At 30.3% G+C, this 23321-nt stretch overlaps 3 protein-coding genes and 1 long non-coding RNA gene across 5 annotated transcripts; 3 read left to right on the top strand and 1 right to left on the bottom strand.

Moving 5' to 3' along the window:
• The first annotated feature begins 3112 nt into the window (after positions 1-3112).
• Positions 3113-5151, top strand: LOC127249457 (myb family transcription factor IPN2-like). 2 transcript variants are annotated; one of them, XM_051272236.1, is made up of 6 exons: positions 3113-3443; positions 3533-3609; positions 3818-3875; positions 3961-4024; positions 4159-4201; positions 4304-5151. In XM_051272236.1, the coding sequence occupies exons 1-6, from the start codon at positions 3239-3241 to the stop codon at positions 5009-5011; spliced, it is 1155 nt and encodes a 384-aa protein (XP_051128193.1). In that variant the 5' UTR covers positions 3113-3238; the 3' UTR covers positions 5012-5151. The 2 variants fall into 2 exon arrangements, with proteins under 2 accessions (XP_051128193.1, XP_051128192.1); XM_051272235.1 differs by having other exon boundaries at positions 3114-3443; positions 3958-4024.
• An 8108-nt stretch (positions 5152-13259) lies between these two features.
• LOC127249483 (NAC domain-containing protein 54-like) lies at positions 13260-14965 on the bottom strand. The gene is made up of 4 exons (XM_051272272.1): positions 14809-14965; positions 14444-14718; positions 13866-14216; positions 13260-13676 (listed from the first exon to the last, which is right to left on the bottom strand). The coding sequence occupies exons 1-4, from the start codon at positions 14963-14965 to the stop codon at positions 13458-13460; spliced, it is 1002 nt and encodes a 333-aa protein (XP_051128229.1). The 3' UTR covers positions 13260-13457.
• On the top strand, positions 14002-14554 carry LOC127249484 (uncharacterized). Its single transcript, XR_007838341.1, has 3 exons — positions 14002-14117; positions 14203-14270; positions 14417-14554. It is a non-coding gene; the product is annotated as an uncharacterized LOC127249484 (long non-coding RNA).
• Positions 14966-21005: 6040 nt separating the features above from the next.
• Positions 21006-22497, top strand: LOC127249784 (uncharacterized). Its single transcript, XM_051272772.1, has 2 exons — positions 21006-21239; positions 21902-22497. The coding sequence occupies exons 1-2, from the start codon at positions 21006-21008 to the stop codon at positions 22085-22087; spliced, it is 420 nt and encodes a 139-aa protein (XP_051128729.1). The 3' UTR covers positions 22088-22497.
• The last annotated feature ends 824 nt before the right edge of the window (positions 22498-23321 follow it).

The raw sequence follows: 23321 nt of genomic DNA, 5'->3' as shown, positions 1-23321 counted from the left end.
AACGTGCATGGTTTGTCTGTTTAAGTTAATTAACTAACGTCACTCCCTTGCCCTAGGTTAGTCAATCAACTGATTGATATTTTTGCTTGCATGCATGCATGCATGCATGCCTGCTAGCTTCGCTCAAAGTGTGTTTTTTCTTGTCAACTTATTACTCCTTAAAATATATATATCTAAATAAAAGAAAAATCACACACACAATTAAGGTACTTGTTTGTTTGTGTTGTTTTTTATTTATGCCATTTTGTGGAATTTTTTTAGGTGGAAATAACTGTTTTGGGATTATTATTTATGTTTGTGCGCAGTTGCAAATATATATATATATATATATATGTATGTATATAAATAAATAAGTAAAAATATATAGAGAGAAGAATCTTTACTTTAATTCTCAACTAAGGAAGAATTTATTCCTTTTGGAGAAAGGACTACAGCCCCTCCTTTAGGTAATTTGTGCGCCTACATTTGTGACCATCAAGATACATTCCCATATACACATAAATAATTAAATAATATATTGTCCATATATAATAATATAATAACTTCTACGCAAAATGCTGTAACTTTACGAAAAAAAATAAAAATTCTTACTTGTGTGATATAATAAATACATTATCATATTAGTGTAAAGGGAGGAGGGGCTTATTAATTAATAAATTAATAATGGATATATAAGTTGGAGGCATACATACAGATACAACTTTGTACATATATGTATGTATGTAAATGATGGTAATGGATGACAAGACAAGCTTGTATTCGACAAAAGAAGTGTAGTTAAAATAAATGATTTATATGCTAAGCTCCTTTCCTTTGGAACCAAAAAGAAAGCAACTTCATATTCTTTTTTATTATTATTATTATTATTTTTTATTTTTATTTTTGAGTTCTTACTTTTTTTTCATTGTGTAATTACCATAATTATACATATATATATATTCTAGCAATATATTATATGTAACGTATTGAGTATTTAAATCGACACCAGAAACCAAAACCTCTGAATTCGCCCCTTCCCTTGTCTACTTTATGATTGATTTTCATGTCCCTCAAATTGTACCTTTAATTTAATTCAATTTATTTATCATATGATTATTATTTTTGTTATTATTATTGGGATATATTTTCCAAGGCTGCTGTTGCTTCCTCATTTCTAGTTTAAGTAATCCAATTTTTTTTGTGCTTTTGTACAAAAAATTTTTGATTTAAAATAATTGTACTTCCAATTTTCGAAGGCCACAGCTACGGTTGGTACAAAACTAAATTGAAGTGGTCGTCATATCCACCCCCTGCCTTCTCTATGTACTTATTATCAGATTCAATAGCACGCATTTAGATATACAAGAGTTAATTTTAATATAAAATATATATTAACATAATACATATATGGATGGTATAAGATAGAAGTATATAATAATAATTCAAATATTTAACTTTAGTTATCATAAACTAATTTGTATATAGGCTGTGGCTGAATTGCGAATTGGATCAAACTAGCAGTGTATCATTTGTTCAATAACACATATAATTAAGATGGACTTTCCTGTCAGATCTGGTTTGCAGAGTATTAGGTTCGACCGGAGTTTATCCTGCAAACTTTCGGATAGCGGTTGCGTGTTCTCACGTCATTTAAATAAAAAAATGGACATAATATATTATATTTTCAAATAGAAATATATGATGCACAATTTTATATTTGTAATATAAATATATTTATTGTACTAAAATTAATAAATTAATATGTTATGTGATCATATATATAAATAAAATGTGTGTAAACTAAAACTGATGTAAGTATGCTCGTAATTAAAGCTTGATGTCCAATTAATTATCCGCATTAATTGGCCCACTTGCCTATATTATAAATAATTATTATAGTGGTTTCCAAATCCAGAGCTGGCTGCGCAATGATGCACTTTCCGTTTTTGGGATATTTATTGTACAATATGTATCTTGTGCTTGAATATTTAATTATAGAATCAACTGTTATTTTGTGGAAATTAAAATTTTCAAAAATATATTTTTTAAAATTTTTTTAATATATTATATACTATTATTTTTATATTATTTATACAATTATATATATATATATTACATAAAAAATTATTTTCAAACAATTTCATTAAACAAATAATAAAACCCTATATATCTACAAATTAAGTTCAACGAATCTATCATTTATTTTTCACTTATTTTTATTATTCAACATAATATTTCCTTTTTTAAAAAAAATATTTTACTATTTTTTGGTTGATTTTAAATTTTAATTTAAACGCTATTAATGTTGATGCATATAAAATATTTTTTTTTTATAGGGAATTATATAGTAAAAAAATTTAAATCCAAACTCCAACTAACATAGCAGCCAAAGAAAACAAAACTAAGCATTTTCATTTGTTTGATTACATTTATTTATTTTGTATTATATATTGAATCTACAATTAATCTTTCACCAATAAAAGAGATCTAGTATGAGTGTCTTTGTTTTGGGCAAAACAAATCATTTGAAGGGGTATTTTATTAAGTGGGGTATATGAAATTGTGTACGTAATATAATATTGGTATAATATTAATGTATTATACAAATTAACAGAAAATAACAAAAATAATTTTATTAGTATTATATGATACAAATATAATGATATTTGTATAATATATTATAAATTGTATAACAATTTTTAATGTTAAATAAATAGTAAATTATTAAAACAAAATGATATTTTGTAATGAAACATATCAAAATTAAAAAAAAAAAAAAAAAAATTATTAAAAGACGGGAGAAGTAATATAAATACCCTTAAAATTAACTCATAATGTCAATGTTTTACATTAAATTAAAAGATAAGGGAAATATATTTTTACATATAATAAAAAATACTCGCAAACTATTATTTAAATAAAATAATTTTTAAATTCAACTAAATATAAAAGAAAATAAAATAAATGTATTTCTTTAGGTGGGCAAATTGTGTATTACTCATTGTGAGTTTAAATTTAGAAAACAAAAAATATAAATATAAATAAATAAATAATAAGGAAAAAGAAAAAGAAAGAGGTAAAAACTTAAAATGCATTAATCCTTCAAGTCCGTCGTCTATTTCAGAAACCCTTTTGTTTACCCTCTGTTCAAATTTAAAATCTCTCTCTCTCTCCTCTCTCTCTTTCTCTCTGTGTTTCAGAATCTGGTCAGACTGCAGTATTCCATTCCATTCCATTCCATAGCAGCAGCAGAGAGAGAATGTTCCACGCCTCGAAGAAGCCGGCAGCTATGAATCCTCACCACCACCACCATCACGACCGTACCATCTGCGGCGGCGGCGGCGGCGGTGGCGGCGGAGACTCAGGCCTCGTCCTGACCACCGACCCCAAGCCTCGCCTCCGCTGGACTGTCGAGCTCCACGAGCGCTTTGTCGATGCTGTTACTCAGCTCGGCGGCCCTGATAGTCAGTCCTCTCTCTCTCTCTCTCTCTCTCTCTATATATATATATATATATATATATGTAAATTAGAAGGAATTGAATTGAATTTGCAGAGGCGACCCCGAAGACGATCATGAGAGTGATGGGGGTGAAGGGCCTCACACTTTACCATCTCAAGAGCCATCTCCAGGTCCCAATTCATCATTTAACTCATTTCGGTTTAACATTTCTTAATTAATTAATTGATTTCCCAATTCATTCCACCATAATTTGTTTAGGGTTTTTTTTTTTTTTTTTTTTTCAATTATCCAATTCTACCACTGCTTGACTTTTGATATTTCTTGCTCTATTAAATCGACTCTAATATATATATATATATATATATATCATGGTTTCAGAAGTTCAGGTTGGGGAAGCAGCCTCATAAGGATTTCAATGATCATTCCATTAAAGATGGTCAGTGAATTAATTAAAATACACACACATATATATATGTATGTATATATGATTAACTAATTCTTGGTTGAATTTGTAACAGCAGCATCTTTGGAACTTCAACGAAACAATGCATCGTCATCAGGAATTCTGGGGCACACCATGAACGAGTATCTTCACATACTCTAACTGCTTAAACCCTTTTTTTTTTTTCTCACATATATATATATATATAAATATTTCAATTTAATCTAATTCTATACAAAGCTTTCGATTTAATTTGATCCACGACTGATTCAATCAGGATGCAAATGGAGGTGAACAGAAGACTCCATGAACAGCTCGAGGTATAATAATGGAGTAATACCTAATTTATAAATTAGGGTTCTTGCATAGACAGGTAATTAAACTAATAAATTCATTGACAAAAAAATTACAAATCTTGACAGGTTCAAAGGCATCTGCAGCTAAGAATCGAAGCTCAAGGAAAATACATGCAGACGATTCTCGAAAAGGCCTGCCAAACACTCGCCGGAGAAAACATGGCCGGCGCCGCCGTAGGCTACAACAACATAGCGCCGCCAGAGATTTCAGGGCTGAAGGAATTCGGGCCTGCAGCAGTAGCCATGAATTTCCAGGCACTTCAAGATCTGAACGTCTACGCTGCTGCTAATTCTAATCTAAACGGCGGCGCCGCCATGGAAAGAGCTCCGGTGGATGCAACAGCAGCAGGTTCTTCGCTCAGCGATAATTTCTTCAGAAAAAAGAGGCCTAATCCATACGGCAACGACACTAATTATTCAGGTGGGAAAAGCCCTATGATTTGGGCTGAAGATCTTAGGCTGCAAGAAATTGGAACCACACCTCCTGCAGCAGCTCTGATCGACGACATTAATAATCCCCAAATTCAGATTGCGCCATTGTCGTTGGATCGAGCAAGCTCCGAACACGTCGCCGACGCAGTTTCAGATCTAAGTAATAATAATAATAATTATGAGACTAAACCTCTTTTTTCTGGAGATCATCAACCCGTCGGGGATAAGAAATTCGATGTTTCTGCCAAGGTGGAGAGGCCTTCCCCATCCCCTGTAGCCGATAGGCTGAACCCCACCGCCGCCGCCGTGATGCGGCACGGCCGGGGATCGCCGTTCGGGTGAAAGAAGAATTAATTATGTGTATGTATGTATGTATTTATGTATGGTTTTGATTGATGTGAAAGTAAGTAACATTAATCCTTATTATTATTAGTTAGGGTTTCTTTTTGGAGGTGATTGGAATAACTTTGGGTTTAGTTTGTTTCTTTTGTGTTTTGCCTTTCGTCTACACTTGTTCATTAATTTATTATTTATTTTTTCAAAATTACTACCTCTTTTTTTTTTTTAATTTAATTATAACTTAGGTTCAAAAAATTAAATTCAAAGTATTCTCAAATTAACCAATATATGTTTGTATTATATTGAATATTTTTTAAATTTTAATTTTTATTATTTTCAAACTCCAAAACCCAAAAAGTTATATATAGATAATTTATATATGATTGAAATGAAAAAATGCAAACCATTTCCATTTAAATTAGTTAAGCTTGATTAATTAATATTCTATCCGTTTCAAACAAGGTGCAACGTTTGCTTTTGGCACAGATTTTTAGGTGGGTAGTATTAAATAGGATAATTTAGAAATTAGATGATGCAATAGAGAGAGAAATATATATTTTATTTTTTTATTTGAATAATATGAGGAGATAAAGTGTGAAGGTAAAAATTAACTATTTTCTATTTTAAAAATATTGCAAGTGTTCGAGACATGCTATTACAAAGTATTTGTGAGGGAGGAGTGAGTACTGCATATTGTAATAATTATGAGGCTACACACAAGATCTTGAAATTAATAAATTAATAATTATTTATAAGTATTGCACGTGGGTTTTATATCAAAATTAAAGATGCATTGATATATATTTATGGGAAATGTAATATATATAGTGAGATTGAAAAATGGTGGTTAATTGTCGGAACAAACTGAGATTGAGTTGTGAAAAGTTTGATGTCTTCATCATTACACCTAAACATCTTTAATTAATATACTCCTTTCCTGTCATTTATTACTTTGTCAATTCTTCTATTTTTCGTGGATCTCACTTATTTTATTATTTTTTAAAAAATAATATATACATTATTTTCACTTTTAGCATATCATATTAAATATTTTTTTATTTTTTATAAAATGTTACTTCTTTTATTTTGTAAAAATATACTAATACTTTAAGGATTTTATTTACTTTTTGCGTATTCATTTTTAAATATTAATTATTATATCAAAACGTAGTAAAAATTAAGTAAAAATTGCAGAAATACTTTAATTAATATCTTATAATGTTTGTTTGAAGGATTTTGAAAGATTTCTACTATTCATCCAATTTTTTCCCCCAAAAAACATCACATCAAACACCTATTTTTTATTTTTTATATTATACTAAAAATCAATTTTACATTCAAAACATCACATCAAACCCTGTTTATATCACATCATACAACTATTCAAATTCAAAATTTTTACTATTCAAATCCCAATCCAAAATCCAAACCCCCAAACAAACACACCTTAAGTAGAATGACGCAAAATGTAAATATGACCCTTAGAGACGGACGGAGGGAGTATATCTTTTTACTATTCTATTTTATCTATTAAAAATGTGTTCATATCATATTTAGTATAGAAATGTTCTATTGTGTGGAGTGAATTCGTGATTATGAGATTATAAATTTAAATTTGAGACGGTTCCAAAGCAACTGATGTAATTCTCATATAATAATACTCTTTTTGTCTCAATACAATAGTCATGTCTACCATTTTGGCCGTCTCAAAACAATAGTCTTATTTCCATAAATAATCATATCACCATAAAACTATCCATATTTTTTAATTTTTATTACACAATTGTCACTACTTTTTACACTAATACACTTAAGGACAAAAAAATCTTTTTATCCACATTTTTTACCGACCACTAATATAATATCAATATTCCGTAATTCTCGTGTCCAACTCAATTAAGATTATATTTATACGACGGAATGAATAATAAAGAAAAAAAAATATGTTAGTCAGGCACGCACTTCCATGCATGCATGCATGCAGTAGTGTCATGTGTATATATATATATATATTTATGTATAGGTGTATCTAAAAAGGTTTCATAGTTTTTGTACTACATTGGATTCTGCTACTGCTTCTTCTTCTTCTTTGATCGTCTTCTCGTCGTCGTCATCATATCACCCTTTTCTTCTTTTTCCTTTTCTTTTCTTTCTGCGCCACATGACATCACTTTCTCTCTCTCTCTCTCCATGCTTCTTTCTCTGTAGTTATGTTTCTGGGATTTTAAATATATATATATATATAATCCCTCTGTTTCCGTATCTATATATCTATTTACTTTTTGGACGGAGTTTTAGAAATATTAGTATTATATTGGAATATAGTAAAAGTAAAAATAAAAAGTCTAAATTGCCCTTGTTAGTATTGTATAATATAAAGGTAATGACATTTGTGTAATATATTGTAAATTGGAAGGGTATTTGTAATGTTAGGTAGATAGTACAATTACTAAAATAATAGTAATAATAAATACTTTGTTTAGAATTTCTTCATCCAATTTGTTTTTGAGTCTCACATTTCTTCGGAAATATTATATATATTTTATTTTATAAAAAACAAATTTATCCAAAAATACAAAGTGAACACGGCTCTTAGTTTTTGACAATGCTATGGATTTATATCATTTCAAATACTTCATATCTAACCAAGCCATGGTTTTAATATATAAGGAAAATTTTCAAAGAAATAAATATATTAATTGTGGATAATCCAAAATAGTGAAATGGATACTATTATAGCAATATAGCATAGGATGATAGAGGAAGTATAATGACATTTTAATTTTCAAATAATATATAATATAATTCAAAAAATAAATTATTAAGTTAATGGCAATATAATTAGTAGATCATATTGAGTCCTAAATAAAATTGAAAACTTGAAAATAGTAAAATGAATTGAAGATACGTTATGACAGAAATATATATTCTTTATAATTTAAATAAGAATCAACTTAAGTGCGGATGGGCCGAATCATGGTCCGGCCCAATATAGAGCACATTTTTTCTTTGAAGGCCCAATATATTTACATAATAGGCCCACATATAGGAAAAGGGTAATTTAGTCCAACAAAAAAACAGCTCACTTCCTGACCGGGAAGTAAAAGTTCAAACGATCAATGCCTCTCCCTCCGATGACCACAGAGTGATCCATCTCCGATGCTGCTTCCTATGAAATCGATTGAATTCCTTGCCAAATTGATATTCCACGGATGATAATTCTTCATCATCACATTGTTGGAACTTATCAGGAATTTAACCCTAAGCCCAGGATCTACCGTGTTGTCATAATTGAGATAAAGATAAAGCAAAATAAATCTAACCTTATTCCATTAGTATAGTCGAATACGAATATGCTAATAATTGAGGGTTTTGTGTTCTTCAAGTCTATGGCGCAACCCCTCCTGAGAAAAAACCGCTAGGGTTTCTGCCGTTACTCCCACGATGAGATATGGAACGTAATGGTTGTTGCGTCTAGACCTGGGATCACAACCCTATTTATATCCCTTATTATTAATTGGCCTCATCACCCAATTAATAAGTTACCGGGTTTCTGTACATTGGAGGCCCGCACTTACTAAATACATTTAAGCCCAATAAATTAATAGATCACTTAATATAGGCTTAATCTGACTGATAGCCCAAATAGTTACATTTAACCCACAATTGGATTTTTAATCCAACAATCTCCCACTTGGGTAAATGTAAATGTACACTGAATAACCTTATGAGCTCACAAATGTTTTGCTATCAGATCCTTAATGTATATTACCAATCTTATCTATAAGTCACATCAATGTGGATCAAAGCGGCCGTCACTGCATTTATCGCAATGGGACCGATCAATGGTCACAACACTAATATAACCTAAGATTCGATCAAGTACGGATGCACAGCATGGAAATTTCATATAATGTGATCTTAAGATGCCTATTTCCAACTGATCCATCTTAACTTTAATTCAAAACAACTGAATACTGCACACTGAATATTAAACATTGAATACTGAACTGTGCAGTGTAAACCAAAGTAACTTTGATAGTATTTGGACACTACTAATTAGCTCCCACTAAACCGAAGTATCTTATATGGCTCCACTTTCATATGAGCAATATGCTCACTATAGAACTTATGTGGAAACCCTTTATTCATTAAGCGGATCCGTAATCGTGGAAGTTGTATGAATATGTTCAATAACTAATTCATGATATGAAGTCAGACTATTAATTAAATGGTGATTATTATTATCAAATGATGCACTAGTTGCAATTGATTTTGAATTCTGGAAGAGACAAAACTTTATATTCGAATGAACAATAATAACTGAATTTGTTCAAAATAGAGATCGAAATTAAATTTTGACTGAAGATGGTACCATAAAAAATATCTCATCCAAATTGAAATAGTAACGAGTACTCAATAATGATCTAAAATTATCAATGACTTCAACTTGAACTTTCTTGTCGTCACCCATATAGATGTATCTTTCAACATCAATTGATTTCGACAATAAAATAATCTTACATAGACACACTGATGTGTGTTGTTACATCAAAATCCACCCCCAGGTGTGTCTATGAACTGAAATTAAATTAATTTCAAGAGCAAGACTAATAGGACAAACATGTCCTCCGAAATGTCTAACTTAAGTGCCCTCAATTTAGTAGCAATAGTAGACATGCTCATGATGTACTCCCTTATGTTATGTTTGTCGTTATACTTTATGGTAATGAGAGGAGTACGCATTTCTGCCTTATCGCTTTTGGTAAAGCGTTTCTTAATTTCGACAAGGAATCCATATCATCATATATTGTACTCCTAAAAATTATGGAGTGCTTTTCTTAATGATAATTAGACTTAGGCGTTGGACTTGTCCCACTTCTCAAATAACTACGCTCATGAGCAGTGTTTTTCGCCGTATGAGTGAGATGGTCTATTATTAATACCAAGTCATGATTCATGCAACCAAATGAATCATAATGAAGCTCAATAATAATGCATTCTCATCCCAAGACACTAAGTGCAACATCAATGATCAATCTTTGGATCAACAACATTGATTGCTAGCAGTCATCTTGTTGCAATAATCATATACGGACAATAAGTAATGTCAAACAGCAACCAATCTTTGGATTGATTTACCATTCACATAAGTTAAATCCATATAATCGTCCCATACATACTATCGCAGATGTATATTTCATTCTGTCAATTGCCGACTGCCTTTGGGCCGAAGAATAATCACATGAATTAAAATACACATAAACACTTACGTTATCAAGAAAAAATCTTATATTAGAGAGGTTACTTTGGCAACGTCAAATACTTGATCTTCACCGTCAAAACGCAGCATGCATTATTAATGAATTTATAATTTTCTTAAACTAAATTATAATCAGAATCATGTTCAACATACACGGGTCTGATTCCATAGAAAATAAAGAATGCTTATTAACAACTGAATGCACATGTCTATAAGCTACTGAATGTTTCATATGTGAATTTATAAAATAAAGTAGCAATTATATTTCAAGTTATCAAGCAACATCAGCAAATGTCGTTGGACAAATTGCTGACTCACTAGTGACAAACTTGTTTTGACAATCGAATGTTGACAATAAAGTAGTGTGTCAAACAACACTCTATCTTTGGACAGATCTATTATTTACACACAAATAACAAATTATCATCACCACATTCAATGTCACTAAATATGCATGTAACTACTTAATGGCTGAATTGTCTTTAGGTCAATCAGGAGCCTTGTAAGTCACAAACACAACTTTCTAATACATAAAATAAACTGATTTACATAGCAGAGGCTGCTTTGGCAATATGACTATTTCAACCAATTCAAAAAATATATTATATTACTTATTGCTAATTAAATTCACTTTAAATAAATCAAATATGTATGTTCAATACATATTATAACTATAACAACAATAATTAATTTCTGGACTCATTAAATAATCAAGCAGTCCAAGAAAGTGCCAAATGCAGCGGAATTACACAGGCAAAAATATGCCACCCAAAGAGACTATAAATTAATACACCAAATCATTATAGTCGAATTTGAATAAATGCATAGTGTCTAAAATGCATGCTATATCCCAAATTTAATTGGACTATCAAACGAATCGTAATGAATATTTGATTTTATAAAATTAGCACTAATGAATAATAAATTAATTATGCACATATCCAATTTAACCGCAGATATAGTAACATACACACATTAATTAATAAATTATGCAATTATCAAACCGGATGCATATATATACATTGAACGTCAATTTTGACTCAAACGATCAATTAAATAAATTAATTAATCTAATTATAATGTCAAAATCGGTACAAATATTAAGACATATTCATTGATTTCAGAATAAATGAATAAAAATAAGCAAACATCCAAATGCTATTTTATTTAAATTGCACATATACTTATACTGATTGCATCCATTAATTAATTGAACCAATAAAATAGAAAAGTAATCTTGAGTGTTAATCAAATAACTATGTATTAAACTTTAATTGATTGAACAAAATATCACATTCTAACTGCATATGCCAATTTTCTTTAAATATTCCAGCATTGCAAAATGGCATACCGATTCAATAAATTATTAAAATAATGATTATATAGGCAAACAAACTCATGTCATTCATACATGCATAAATTTATCTCTTATAAATATGACCAAAGTGCAAATTGTGTTTTCATTGATTATAATACCCAAATTAATAATCATAAATAAACAAATAAACGCACATATTGACATGATCCAAAGATTTGCATATGTTTACTTCATGATTGCACATATATTCACATATACATGAATATGTATGTAGGCACACAGATCGAGGCACATGCAAGTTTAATCCGATTAAACATTAAATAATAGATTTATGTATCTAATATATCAATGACAATACAGACGTACAAATAATTAAATAAATATGTACAGATTCATGTCTTATTCCAAAATTGGTTCAAATATAAAAGACAGAGATTGAGTCATATAGAAAGAAGAATGATAAATAAATAATCACACGTATGCAAAGATGAATTGACATCAATTTATTGGTTTCAATCAAACAACTACTTGATTTAATTGTTAGATCAAAGATACAACAAGCATCGAGATGGAATCCGACACCAATTGGATTTAAATTTCACCTTAAATTCACCCAATCTTGATTTCAATTAATTCTAGAAGAACGAAATAAAGATTTGTGTCGTGTGCGCATCGAGTCAAACATAATTGATCTGACCAAATATCTCAATAATTTAACACGTAAAAGGCTTTGATACCAATTGTTGGAACTTATCAGGAATTTAACCCTAAGCCCAGGATCTACCGTGTTGTCATAATTGAGATAAAGATAAAGCAAAATAAATCTAACCTTATTCCATTAGTATAGTCGAATACGAATATGCTAATAATTGAGGGTTTTGTGTTCTTCAAGTCTATGGCGCAACCCCTCCTGAGAAAAAACCGCTAGGGTTTCTGCCGTTACTCCCACGATGAGATATGGAACGTAATGGTTGTTGCGTCTAGACCTGGGATCACAACCCTATTTATATCCCTTATTATTAATTGGCCTCATCACCCAATTAATAAGTTACCGGGTTTCTGTACATTGGAGGCCCGCACTTACTAAATACATTTAAGCCCAATAAATTAATAGATCACTTAATATAGGCTTAATCTGACTGATAGCCCAAATAGTTACATTTAACCCACAATTGGATTTTTAATCCAACACACGTAACTAGAGGCAACGCTGGCTGGGGGCGTTCCGGCGGGAAAATTCGTCGTATTGGAGTGGTAGGGTTATCTGGGCCGTTAGGTTTGTTACTGTCCTTCCGGCGTTCGCTTTCTTCTCAATTAACTGTGCAGATTGAGATCTTTAGTCGGAGTTAGCGAGCCGTTGTCCGGATGTGCTCTTGAATTGGCTGAAAGACGTCTTTAGATTCATGTGATTTTTCTCTAGGGTTCGTGTCTCTGCCGATTACTCTCTCCTTTTTATCTGCTCATGGTGGAATTGCTTTTTTCTTTTTTCATGATACTGATGAGATTCAAATCCAGTTATCGTTTTTTGACAGTTTTATGAATATTCTGGGTATGATATTTGATATTAGACTGCTTCACGGATCAAACCGATCCTTATTTGATGAAAAACAGAGCACCCAAAGATGGAGTTACTGCACAGATTTATCTATGAAGAATATCTTTGAAAAATTATATGCATATATGTGTGTGTTAGAAAATTGTAGGGTAATGTTGATTTCTGTAGTAAAAATCAAGCTGTTTGTTACATGTATATGAACATATTCAGGTAAAGATTAAGCATCATGTTATATGTGTACCAATTGTGTTTGTGTCCCTATTATATATATGATATATATGTATGTATGTATAATGATTCAGTCTATGATTAGTCAGTTGGATCCTGCACAAGCTTGGTGGTTGGAGAAGCTGTTGTGGGAAGAACATAGTGAATAAATCTCTTCCAGTGTCGCCATGCCGTTCGCGCACTCCCTGAATCTGTCACAGGCCATGAATTCGGTGCCGGATTTTGCCTCTGTTAGATCAATTTGTGGGAAGTCATCCATGTCCAACGGTGGGTACCAAGCTTCGTATGATAGGCCTGCATAATCCTGCATCAAGTGAAACAATGTGATCAAGATCCAATGATGCTGTGATTATCCATCTGATCAGAGCTTTTCTGGTTTGAGTTTTGAAGGGCTTTTGTTGAAATAAGAAATGAGATATTCTTTCCATGGCAGCTTTAGAGAAAGAAACTTCAAAGGGATCATTTCTGATGAGCTAGAAAGTTGTTTTGTTACCTGAGGGAAATGGTAGAGGTCGATGCCGGAGCAGGGATAGAAATTATCGATTGAACTGTTGACTTCCTCTGAGGCAATCTGTGCCGGAGAGTCGGCATCCTTTGAAGCCATGGCTGTTGGTGTCCCCTGTGTGAGATCTGATGAAGATGCCTCGGATGGATTCTTGGCGGCGTTTTCATCCTCGGCATCGTACCTCTGTTCTCGGGAAGTTTCCGGCGTGGCGCTGTTGCTGTTGCCGCCTCCGTCCCACAGGTGATCACGATCAGCTAAAACCTTCATTGATGATTGTTTAGTCTTCTTGTTAGTGATGATTATGTTCTTCTTGAATACTCTGCAGAGCGCGTAAGAATCCTGCATTTGTTTGTTCCAGATGATTTGGTTCCATCGATCAGTCAGAAATTTTCGGTAAGTAATTCTCATGATTCAAATCAGGGATTCTACAGTTTTCCCCCAATTCTGTCGAAACCCTAACCTAATTTGATTTGGGATTCTACAGTTCTCCCCCAATTAAGTCAAAACCCTAACCCTAATTTTGAAACGAATTTCTACAGATTGAAGAAGCTACCCTGCAAAATTACCTTGAGACTTGATCCAGCAATGGCGGAATCGACGAGACGATACTCGTGCATGACCCAATCGGTACGGATTCCGTGCGGCGCTCTGCCTCTGTAATACACCAACGTCTTCTTCATCCCCATGGCCTGCTTCTGCGACTGCACCGCCCGGTCCTTCCCCGTCGCCTTCCAGTAACCCGACCGGGTCGCCCGGTTCGTCCTCGAACCGTTCGGGTATTTCCGGTCGCGGGGACTGTAGAAATACCACTCCATGTCCTTGCTCGGCAACAACGATTTATCTGCCATTTTTGGATTTTACAGAATTAGTTGAATTAATTGATTGAATTCTGCAGACAGAAACTGATCGTAACCCTAATTTGATTTCTTACCAGGCAAATCCCAGGGCTCGCATTTGTAGAGGTCGACGTCGGGGATGACTTCAAGCTCGATGGTTCCGCCGTTGATTTTCCGGTGAAGGTAGTACGCTACGAGCTCCTCGTCCGTCGGATGGAATCTGAATCCCGGCGGAAGAGTCGCCGGCGCCATAATCTACTGTTTGCTGCAATGGCTGATCGATCGATCGATCCTCTGGTAATTCGAAAACCCTAAAAATTTTCTGAATGCAGATTTTGGGGAAGAAGAAGGAGGGAAAGATCAGAGAATAAGAAATCAGACACTCGAAACAGGTTTGGTAACTGTGTTCTATATATATATATATACTAATGTTGCAGAACAGTAGATACATATATATACATATGTGTATATATGTATTTATATATGAAAAGCCATTAAAGTGGACCTAATCTTGCTGCTCTTTTTTCCTCTTCTGCATTGCCCACATTAATATATATTTATATATATATTATATATACATATATATATGTATTTGTATTTCTTTATTTGGTTCACACTTTAATAAATTCTGGGCAGATTAAAATAGTCATACAGCGAATTGATGAATTCAGCTGTGAGGAAGAAGACGAACCCTTGTTAATTTCTTCTATTGGGAGCTCCTGGACCTCCACAACCAGAAGGGTCTACCCAACATCTGGTTTCGCGAGTCCGGGAGCTTCCGAGTACCATTGAACAAGAAGTTTTGACAGGGAAATGTTTTTGTTTTAATATATATAATAATTAATGTACATATCGAGTTAAAGTGATGATCAGACGATGTGATCTTCAATTTCTTTGTTTTTTAATGTTTAAGGAAAGTGCTTTACTTTAGGAGAGATTCTTGGCAAATATGATTGGCTGATTGTATTTAAAAAATAAAAAATTAAAAAAATAAAAAGCAAATAGACAGAGATCATCATCTCTGACAACAACAAGAAGGCTTTGGAATGCTTTTGTCGGCTCGGAAATTCACCAAACAGAAACAAAAAAAAAAAAGAAAAAGAGCGGGTCCCTGTAAAAGGCCAGGAGCGATCATCACCGTCCAGTTAGTGATGGACGGTGTGGATCGGTCTGGTTCTGGGGGTCCAGGAGCCTCCATGGATCCACCGCTCCCGAGATCACGTGCAATGATTGCACGTTCTTCCATATTTAGTGTCCACAAAATCCACTGTACTGTACAGCTGCTTGTCCCACAAATGTACATACGATTTTGTACGATGTGGACATACCACGTAACGTATACGTATACGTATTCGGATCGTCTTTTTTGAACCATACGTTGTCTATGTTTATTATAAATTTACTGTACAATTATGAAATAAGGTACTGTAATAAAAAAAAAGAAAAAAAAAATTAAAAACTTCTACATTAACGAGTATATGTTTATCAAATTAATATAACGTTGATTTGATTACGTCGGCACAAATCAGCGATGCAGTAATGTATGTATATATATAGCATAACATATACTCTTCCGTCCGCTTACAGAGTTTACATGTTTTTATTTTGGGACGTCCAATTACAAAGTTTACATTTCATTAAATACTTTACTTTTTTCACAAATACCCTTACTTTAGATCACATCATTACTTTTACACAAAAAAGTAAGGGCAAAAATGTCATTATACAACTTTTAACTACTCACTATAATTAAAATATCATTATTTCTTAAATACCGCGCCAAAAGCAAATGTAACCCTTATAAATGAACGGAGGGAGTATAATATTATATTAATGTGTATAAGTAATGTGATATGTACATATATATATGTCTATTGTGTATATATATGTACATATGTCATATATTTATTTAACTCAATTAATACAGAAATTAAATGGACAATTCCAAATACATTAAACGATCAAATTATTTTAAGGTTAAACAACAAAAGAATACTTACAAGTAGTGACAACCAACTTTCGAACTCCAAACATAAAATGCCAGTTTGTTTCAATCAATTTGATGTTATTTTTCTTTTTTCAATTTTCATTGATGCAAAGGGATAAAAAAGAAAAATATTTGTAAAAACAATAAAAAATAAAAGGTAAGGAAAATATACTTGGATTTGAAAAATTTTAAATTTTTGCTTAAAAAAATAAAAACATTGAAGATTTTATAATAGAAAAATTAAATAAATTTTATTGCTATTTACGCACGCACACAAAAAATAATAATAATTAAAATTTAAAAATATATAAATTATTTTTTACATTTGTTTTAGCTTTCGAATACTTTTGTTATTACTTACCATAGCAATCAATTAAAAAAAATATAGCAAAAAATAACAACCAAACTTTCATGGGCTTTTTCTAATATTATATTCTAAGTATGGTTGAATTTAATTAACTAGATTTTATATTTAATTTTAGATTGAATTGAATTTAAATTCAATTTTAAGCAATATAGTCACAAACATATCTTGATTATAATATTAATAATATATATGAAAAATGCTTATAATAATAGTGTTTGTCGTCTATATGGCACATTGTCATCACCTTGCTTGCTTTTTTGTTACTCCCTCTGTCCAATATGTCATGACCACGTTGTTGCTTCTGGCCGTCTCATATTTCATGTTATTTTTTTTAAAAAAAAATGATTATACACTTTAATTTCATCTTAAATTTTTAAATTTATTTTTTAAATTTTAATTAAACTAATTAGTTATCTTAATCTTAATTTATAATTATTTATATTATAGGATAATTATTTTCACTAATGTATTTTTAATTATCTGCTAATTACACCACTCCTAAAATACAGTGTAGCAGTGTAGCAGACACGGTATATGACCTTCCGTTCTATAACTATAGTCTTGTTTACCATTTTTGTCCGTCCCAAAACAATAGTCTTATTTTCATAAATAATCATTATCATCATAGAACTATCCCTACGTTTTTTTTACACTAATACATTCACAAGGGTAAAAAGGTCTTTTACTCATACTTTTTACCAACTATCAATATAATATCAATATTCCTTAAATCTTGTTCCCAATCCAATTAATACTATATTTGAGAGAAAAAAAGTTTTTTTTATATATTTATTTATTTTTTATTATTATTTTAATGTGCATATGTGCTTTTTCTCTTTTTCTCTTTCAGTTTCCTTTCCTTAAAATATGATTTTGATAAGGAAGGAAGGCTATAAAAGAAACAAAAATCTCTATCATCATTACCTTTGACCATTTCCTTTCCTCTTTTGGGGTGTCATTCTATTATTGTTTCTTTTTTTTCTTTTTTTTTTTCCATTTTCTTTTTATAATTAATATGCATTTAAAGTAAATAAATAAATATAATATTACATTTGAGATAATTATATTCAAAACATATTTTGGTTTGTTTAGTTCAATTTTTTGAAATAAGTGAAACAGTAAAATATAAACAAATATTGAATAAAAAATCAGTTATGTTTAAATTTTACAGAAATGTTTTAAAATGTAAAATAAACACTGATCTGCTTTCAATGAATAAAACTATAATGTTGTGTATATATTTATATATTAATTACATGCAAAAGCTTTGTTGGTATATATCACTACAAAAAAAAATAATAATAATAATATATTTGTAACAGAATTCCGTCCCTAAAGTTCACGTAGCTAACGTAATTTCATTCCTAATTCCGTCTCTAATATCATTAGTAACGAAAAAAAATAATTTAGAGATAAAAAAATTTTGTTGCAAAAATGATTTTATACTCCTGAATATGAAACCAAAGATACTGATATCTTGGAAGCATTCCGAGTAACTCCTCAACCCGTCTTGTAATGTATGTTTAAGAAAATAAAAGGAGAATTAAGGTTGTATTGGTTTTTAGTTTGATTTTTTTTTTTTTTAATGTGAAATATAAGTAATTGTAGTGATAATATAAAAAATAATATTTTATATTTAATTGCTATTTTTTAAGAAAATAAAATATATTATTTATATTATATAAATTTATATATTGTCTTTTTTTTTAATTAATATTTGCTAAGAATTGTGTGCACAATAATTTGTTGAACCCTCATCAAAATTTTGAAACAAATAAATAAGAATAAAAATAATCAAATAGAACACACACACACATATATATAACCTTATAATTTAAGGATTTATTCTTTTGTAATTTTGAATTGAAATTAATATTACAATTTTAATAAAAATACAATATGTTACCTCATAAGACATACACAAAAATGTCATTTAAACAAAAATTTAAATCAATATTTTTCATTTAAAATCAATTTAAAACCACCGTAAAATAAACCTTAAAATAGTCAAAATTACATTTAAATCAACCTTAAGTTAAAAATGCAAAATATGAGGTAAATATGGGGTTTGAATATATATATATATATCCAAATAAATATCAATTTTATAACAAAATTTTGTCGTTGTTAAATCCACTTTTTCCGTTACTAATGATATTAGAGACGGAATTAGAGATGAAATTACGTTAGCTACGTGAACTTTAGGAACGGAATTCCGTTACAAATATAGTATTTTTTTGTAGTGTATATATATTGATATAATACAAAATAAATTCAATAACAAAAGTAAACACATGATCATGTTCATGGAAAAAACAAATAATCATATCAATTTTGTTCTACTTAAAATAGTTTTATTCTTATATAATTCTTTTATTCCCCACTACATATTTTTGGTGTACTTTTCTCTAATTTTCCTTTATATTTTCAATAAATTTGTGTATCTTTTTTCCCTTTGTTACATTGAGATTTTAACATTCATATTTCCCTTCCATTTAATTTACTTTTGGTGTGTTAAAGTATTTGTTATGATGGATTTGCATTTACTTTTACTTTATCCACTTTCACAAAATATGTTTTTCATAAAAATATAATATTATTTTATAGAATTCTTAAAAATATAATAAAAATATATATTTTAATAATATTATTATGATTCTCACTGATTAATAACAAACTTTTCAAATATCTCTAAATGCATAACACCCAACTTTATGTTTGTGTTTTGGTTTATTTTATTTGGGATTTGATCTTGTATTTTTTTAATTTTAATTTTTTGTTTGAACAGTATTTTAGATTTAATTTTTTATGAAATAAATAAATTGAAATCCAAATTTTCAGTAAATAGAATCTATGGGTGTATTCTTTGCATTTAATTAGTTTGTATTTGCTTGTATATTTTATGAAATAAATATAATTACATATTAACAAAATTGAGACCAAATTCTAAAAGAATGTATATATATATATATATATATTTTTCTGGATTTATATGAATGAATTCATATTTGTTCAATGTAATGATTTAACATAATATATATATTATGTAATATTTTGAATAATAAATATTGGATGTAATATACTAATATTTTTTAAAATTATTTATGAATAATTCAAAAAAAAAGTTAATATATAACTAACTTAACTAATCTAATAATTAGGGAGTATTTTCATTTATATTTGTTGTTCTGCTTATTTAAAGGGTTTGTTTATTTTCATTTTTTTTTAAAAAAAATATAAAATTATTCAATTAATCTTATATCTGTAAAAAATATTATATATAATAGTATATATTTATCATTCAATTTATATAAGGCCTTAAATATAATTCTCCTAAAAGACACTTTATTTCATCTTTTAAAGATAGATATATATTTTTCGATACATAACTAATTTTTATAGCAAACTTAAAATAAAGGCCAAAATATTTGTGACTATTTATATATCATTTTTATTAATTTAAATAAATTACTGTTTCCATGCCCTTCTAATTAAAAGTGGTCTCTGTGACCATTTCTTGATGGGGAAAATTGGAAAATGCTTTTTATAAGATGTTGAATAGTTTACTTAATCTCTATTTTACAGTGTGTCTTTTTTTAATTTTCTTTTGTTTTTTTTAAAAAAATAATATCCCATGCGTGCGTGACAGGTGACCGTAGGTGTCGGGAGTTTGAACCCATAATCTCACGGTCAAAAGCCTATACCACTAGGCCATCAGTTATGGACTACAATTATTATTTTTAAGTGTATATTGGATAAACCATGGCCCAGCACAATCGCCTTACAAACCACAACTGCGGAATATACATGTCTTTATCATAAAAATTTGTAATTTGGGCTTCAGAAATTTATTGGGCCGGTTTAGGTATTTAGTTGATGGGCCTAAAGTTATTAGGCCCAATATTGAGTAATTCTTTAGAACAGGTGCCATAGAAAAAATGGCGGAAAGGGCACTAGGGTTGAAGGAAGGAAGAGGATCAGGAATGTCGTTGAGCCAGGGCTGGAGATGGCTGGTCGCCAAGACCAGGGATTCCAAGCCATTTTTCTTAACATTCGCTACTGTATGTGGCGTCGTCCCTGCAGTATTTGGCTATTTCGTCATGCAGGTTACCAATTCCACCAATCCTGAACTCGAAGCGAAGCTGCGCCAGTCGGCGCGATCCGAAACCATGGTAACGTTCTACATCGTTTCTTCTGATTTTAGTAGGCCTATTATTATGTTGAAGCAATTATATCAGAGGATTGGAAGGTATCGAATTGGCCACTGAAAAATAGCTCAAGAGAGTTTCAGCAACAGCACCACTACAATTCGGTCATTCGTTTATTCTTGTTTTTATTGTTAAGAAATTTGAAATGAATGCTGAAGTTGTCTTTCTTTCCCAAGTTTTTCCCGTTGCCAATGATTCCATGAACTATTATGCGCAGTTGCAGTATCGTATAAGAAATTCTGTGTTTTTTAAAAGGGAAATGTACTAAAGGGTGCATCTAAATCATGTCCTTTATAGGTGGAGTAGAATTGAATCACTTCATTTGGTGAATGTGATTGATGTATATGAATTTGCTAGTTTTTTGATGAGTTTTAATTACATAATGAATTTGTTCCTCAAAGAGCCCATAATTAACTTGGAAAAATTCTTATCTAATCTCATCCTCCTTGCCATTGATTACTTAAGCATTTTGTTTCGCATCGATAAAACTAAGGTTTTTCACTAGACTACATAAGTTGAGACACCTTAATGTTTCTCGAAACAACTTTTTGCATCTTATGCTTACTATTTGTTATTACTTTTTTGGGATGAGAATCGAATCGTTAATAATGAGGTTGTATGATCAGATGATGGGAAAGGTTAATAAAGAAAGGCTGGGAGAGTTTCTGGAGGAACTGAAGAATAAAGAAGATACAAATGACAGATATGTTGCGGCACTAAAGGGAGAGACTCTTATTCGAAAACCGTATGAGAGAATTCAACAAGTCCCAAACCCAAATGCCACTGAAGTCCAAAACAAACAAAAACTATGAGTTTGCTGTTGGTATGCATTCTACGACGACTTTTACCAAGTTATTAAGCTGGAGTTCTTCCATTGGTTATGGCTTCTCACACTTTGCCTGGTTATAGTTTCTATTTAATTTTGCCATGTGATATCTTCATATCCTTAGTTTCAGTGAAGTATTAAAGTAGTTCTCGGCCAAGAAAATGAAACTTCGCCTTATGATCTTTTAGCGAGAAATGTTATGGCACTGTGAATATGGTTTTTGGCGCAATACATGAAGTCTTTTCTTTGCATACAACATTTTGTGGGACTTTACATTTCCATATTTTTCTTGAAGTTGTAATAAGCATAACTCGAATGGCTAGAGAAACACTGTATTTAATCAAAGCATCGCGATGATTTTTACAATCGAATGTTAGTCCGTAGACATATACATCTCAATAAGCTGCAAAAATAGTTCATATCTGTATTTTCATGGTTATTCTGATTGGTTAGTGTTCGATATTTTGGGGGACTTAGGAAGTGTTCTTTGTGCTCGATTGTCACTCGCCTTTTAGAGCTCAATTTACAGATTTACTGAAGAACATGCTGCAATTTGGATCTTGAAATATAGCAAGAAGAAACTTGAATTTGGCATGAGAATATATCTTGAAAGAAAAACCAAGACTACTTTTAGGGTGTGTATTTAAAATTTTTACCAGCTCAAAATCCAAACCCCCAAACAAACACACCATTCGTGGAAAAATATCTATTAAAAATTATGATAATTGAAAGCAAGTATATTCTTTATATTTTTGTGTTTTTTCTTTTCTTTCATAAAAACATATATTAAATTATTATACAAATACAAAATCCAAATACATAAAAATAAAATTAGAAATAAAATTACACTTTATCAGAGTAATATATAATACTTTTTTCGTTCACCTTTAAAGTAATATTTTCATTGCTTGTCATTGTACTCAACATTAAAATTATTTATATATATACTTAATTTTTTATAAATATAATTTTTGCAATTTTTTTTTCATAATTTATACTATATATAATAATTAATATTTGAGAACTATTTAAAATCAATTCCAGTTAAAATATGTATAATTTCAATTTCAAATTAAAAATATATATTACAAATTCAAATATTATCTTTTTTAAATAAGTATTTTTGTAAAAATATAATAATTTTTTATACTATAAAAATGTCATATTTAAGCCACTATTCAAATTAAAATCAAGTTTTTATAAAAATACAAATATCTAAA

The sequence above is a fragment of the Andrographis paniculata genome, unplaced genomic scaffold (genome assembly GCF_009805555.1).
Source record: "Andrographis paniculata isolate CXL003 unplaced genomic scaffold, ASM980555v1 Contig36END, whole genome shotgun sequence".
In the NCBI taxonomy this organism is placed as follows: Eukaryota; Viridiplantae; Streptophyta; class Magnoliopsida; order Lamiales; family Acanthaceae; genus Andrographis; species Andrographis paniculata.
Note: the sequence above shows the minus strand (reverse complement) of the source record. Positions and strands in the feature narration are given on the sequence as shown.

Coding starts and splice junctions, on each gene's coding strand:
- LOC127249483 (XM_051272272.1), bottom strand. CDS start 14,965: ATGGCGCCGGCGACTCTTCCGCCGGGATTCAGATTCCATCCGACGGAC. Junction 14,719..14,808: donor CGAGCCCTGGGATTTGCCTG/GTAAGAAATCAA, acceptor CAAAAATGGCAG/ATAAATCGTTGTTGCCGAGC. Junction 13,677..13,865: donor ACCTCTACCATTTCCCTCAG/GTAACAAAACAA, acceptor CACTTGATGCAG/GATTATGCAGGCCTATCATA.
- LOC127249457 (XM_051272235.1), top strand. CDS start 3,239: ATGTTCCACGCCTCGAAGAAGCCGGCAGCTATGAATCCTCACCACCAC. Junction 3,444..3,532: donor TCAGCTCGGCGGCCCTGATA/GTCAGTCCTCTC, acceptor TTGAATTTGCAG/AGGCGACCCCGAAGACGATC. Junction 3,876..3,957: donor TGATCATTCCATTAAAGATG/GTCAGTGAATTA, acceptor AATTTGTAACAG/CAGCATCTTTGGAACTTCAA.
- LOC127249784 (XM_051272772.1), top strand. CDS start 21,006: ATGGCGGAAAGGGCACTAGGGTTGAAGGAAGGAAGAGGATCAGGAATG. Junction 21,240..21,901: donor CGGCGCGATCCGAAACCATG/GTAACGTTCTAC, acceptor TTGTATGATCAG/ATGATGGGAAAGGTTAATAA.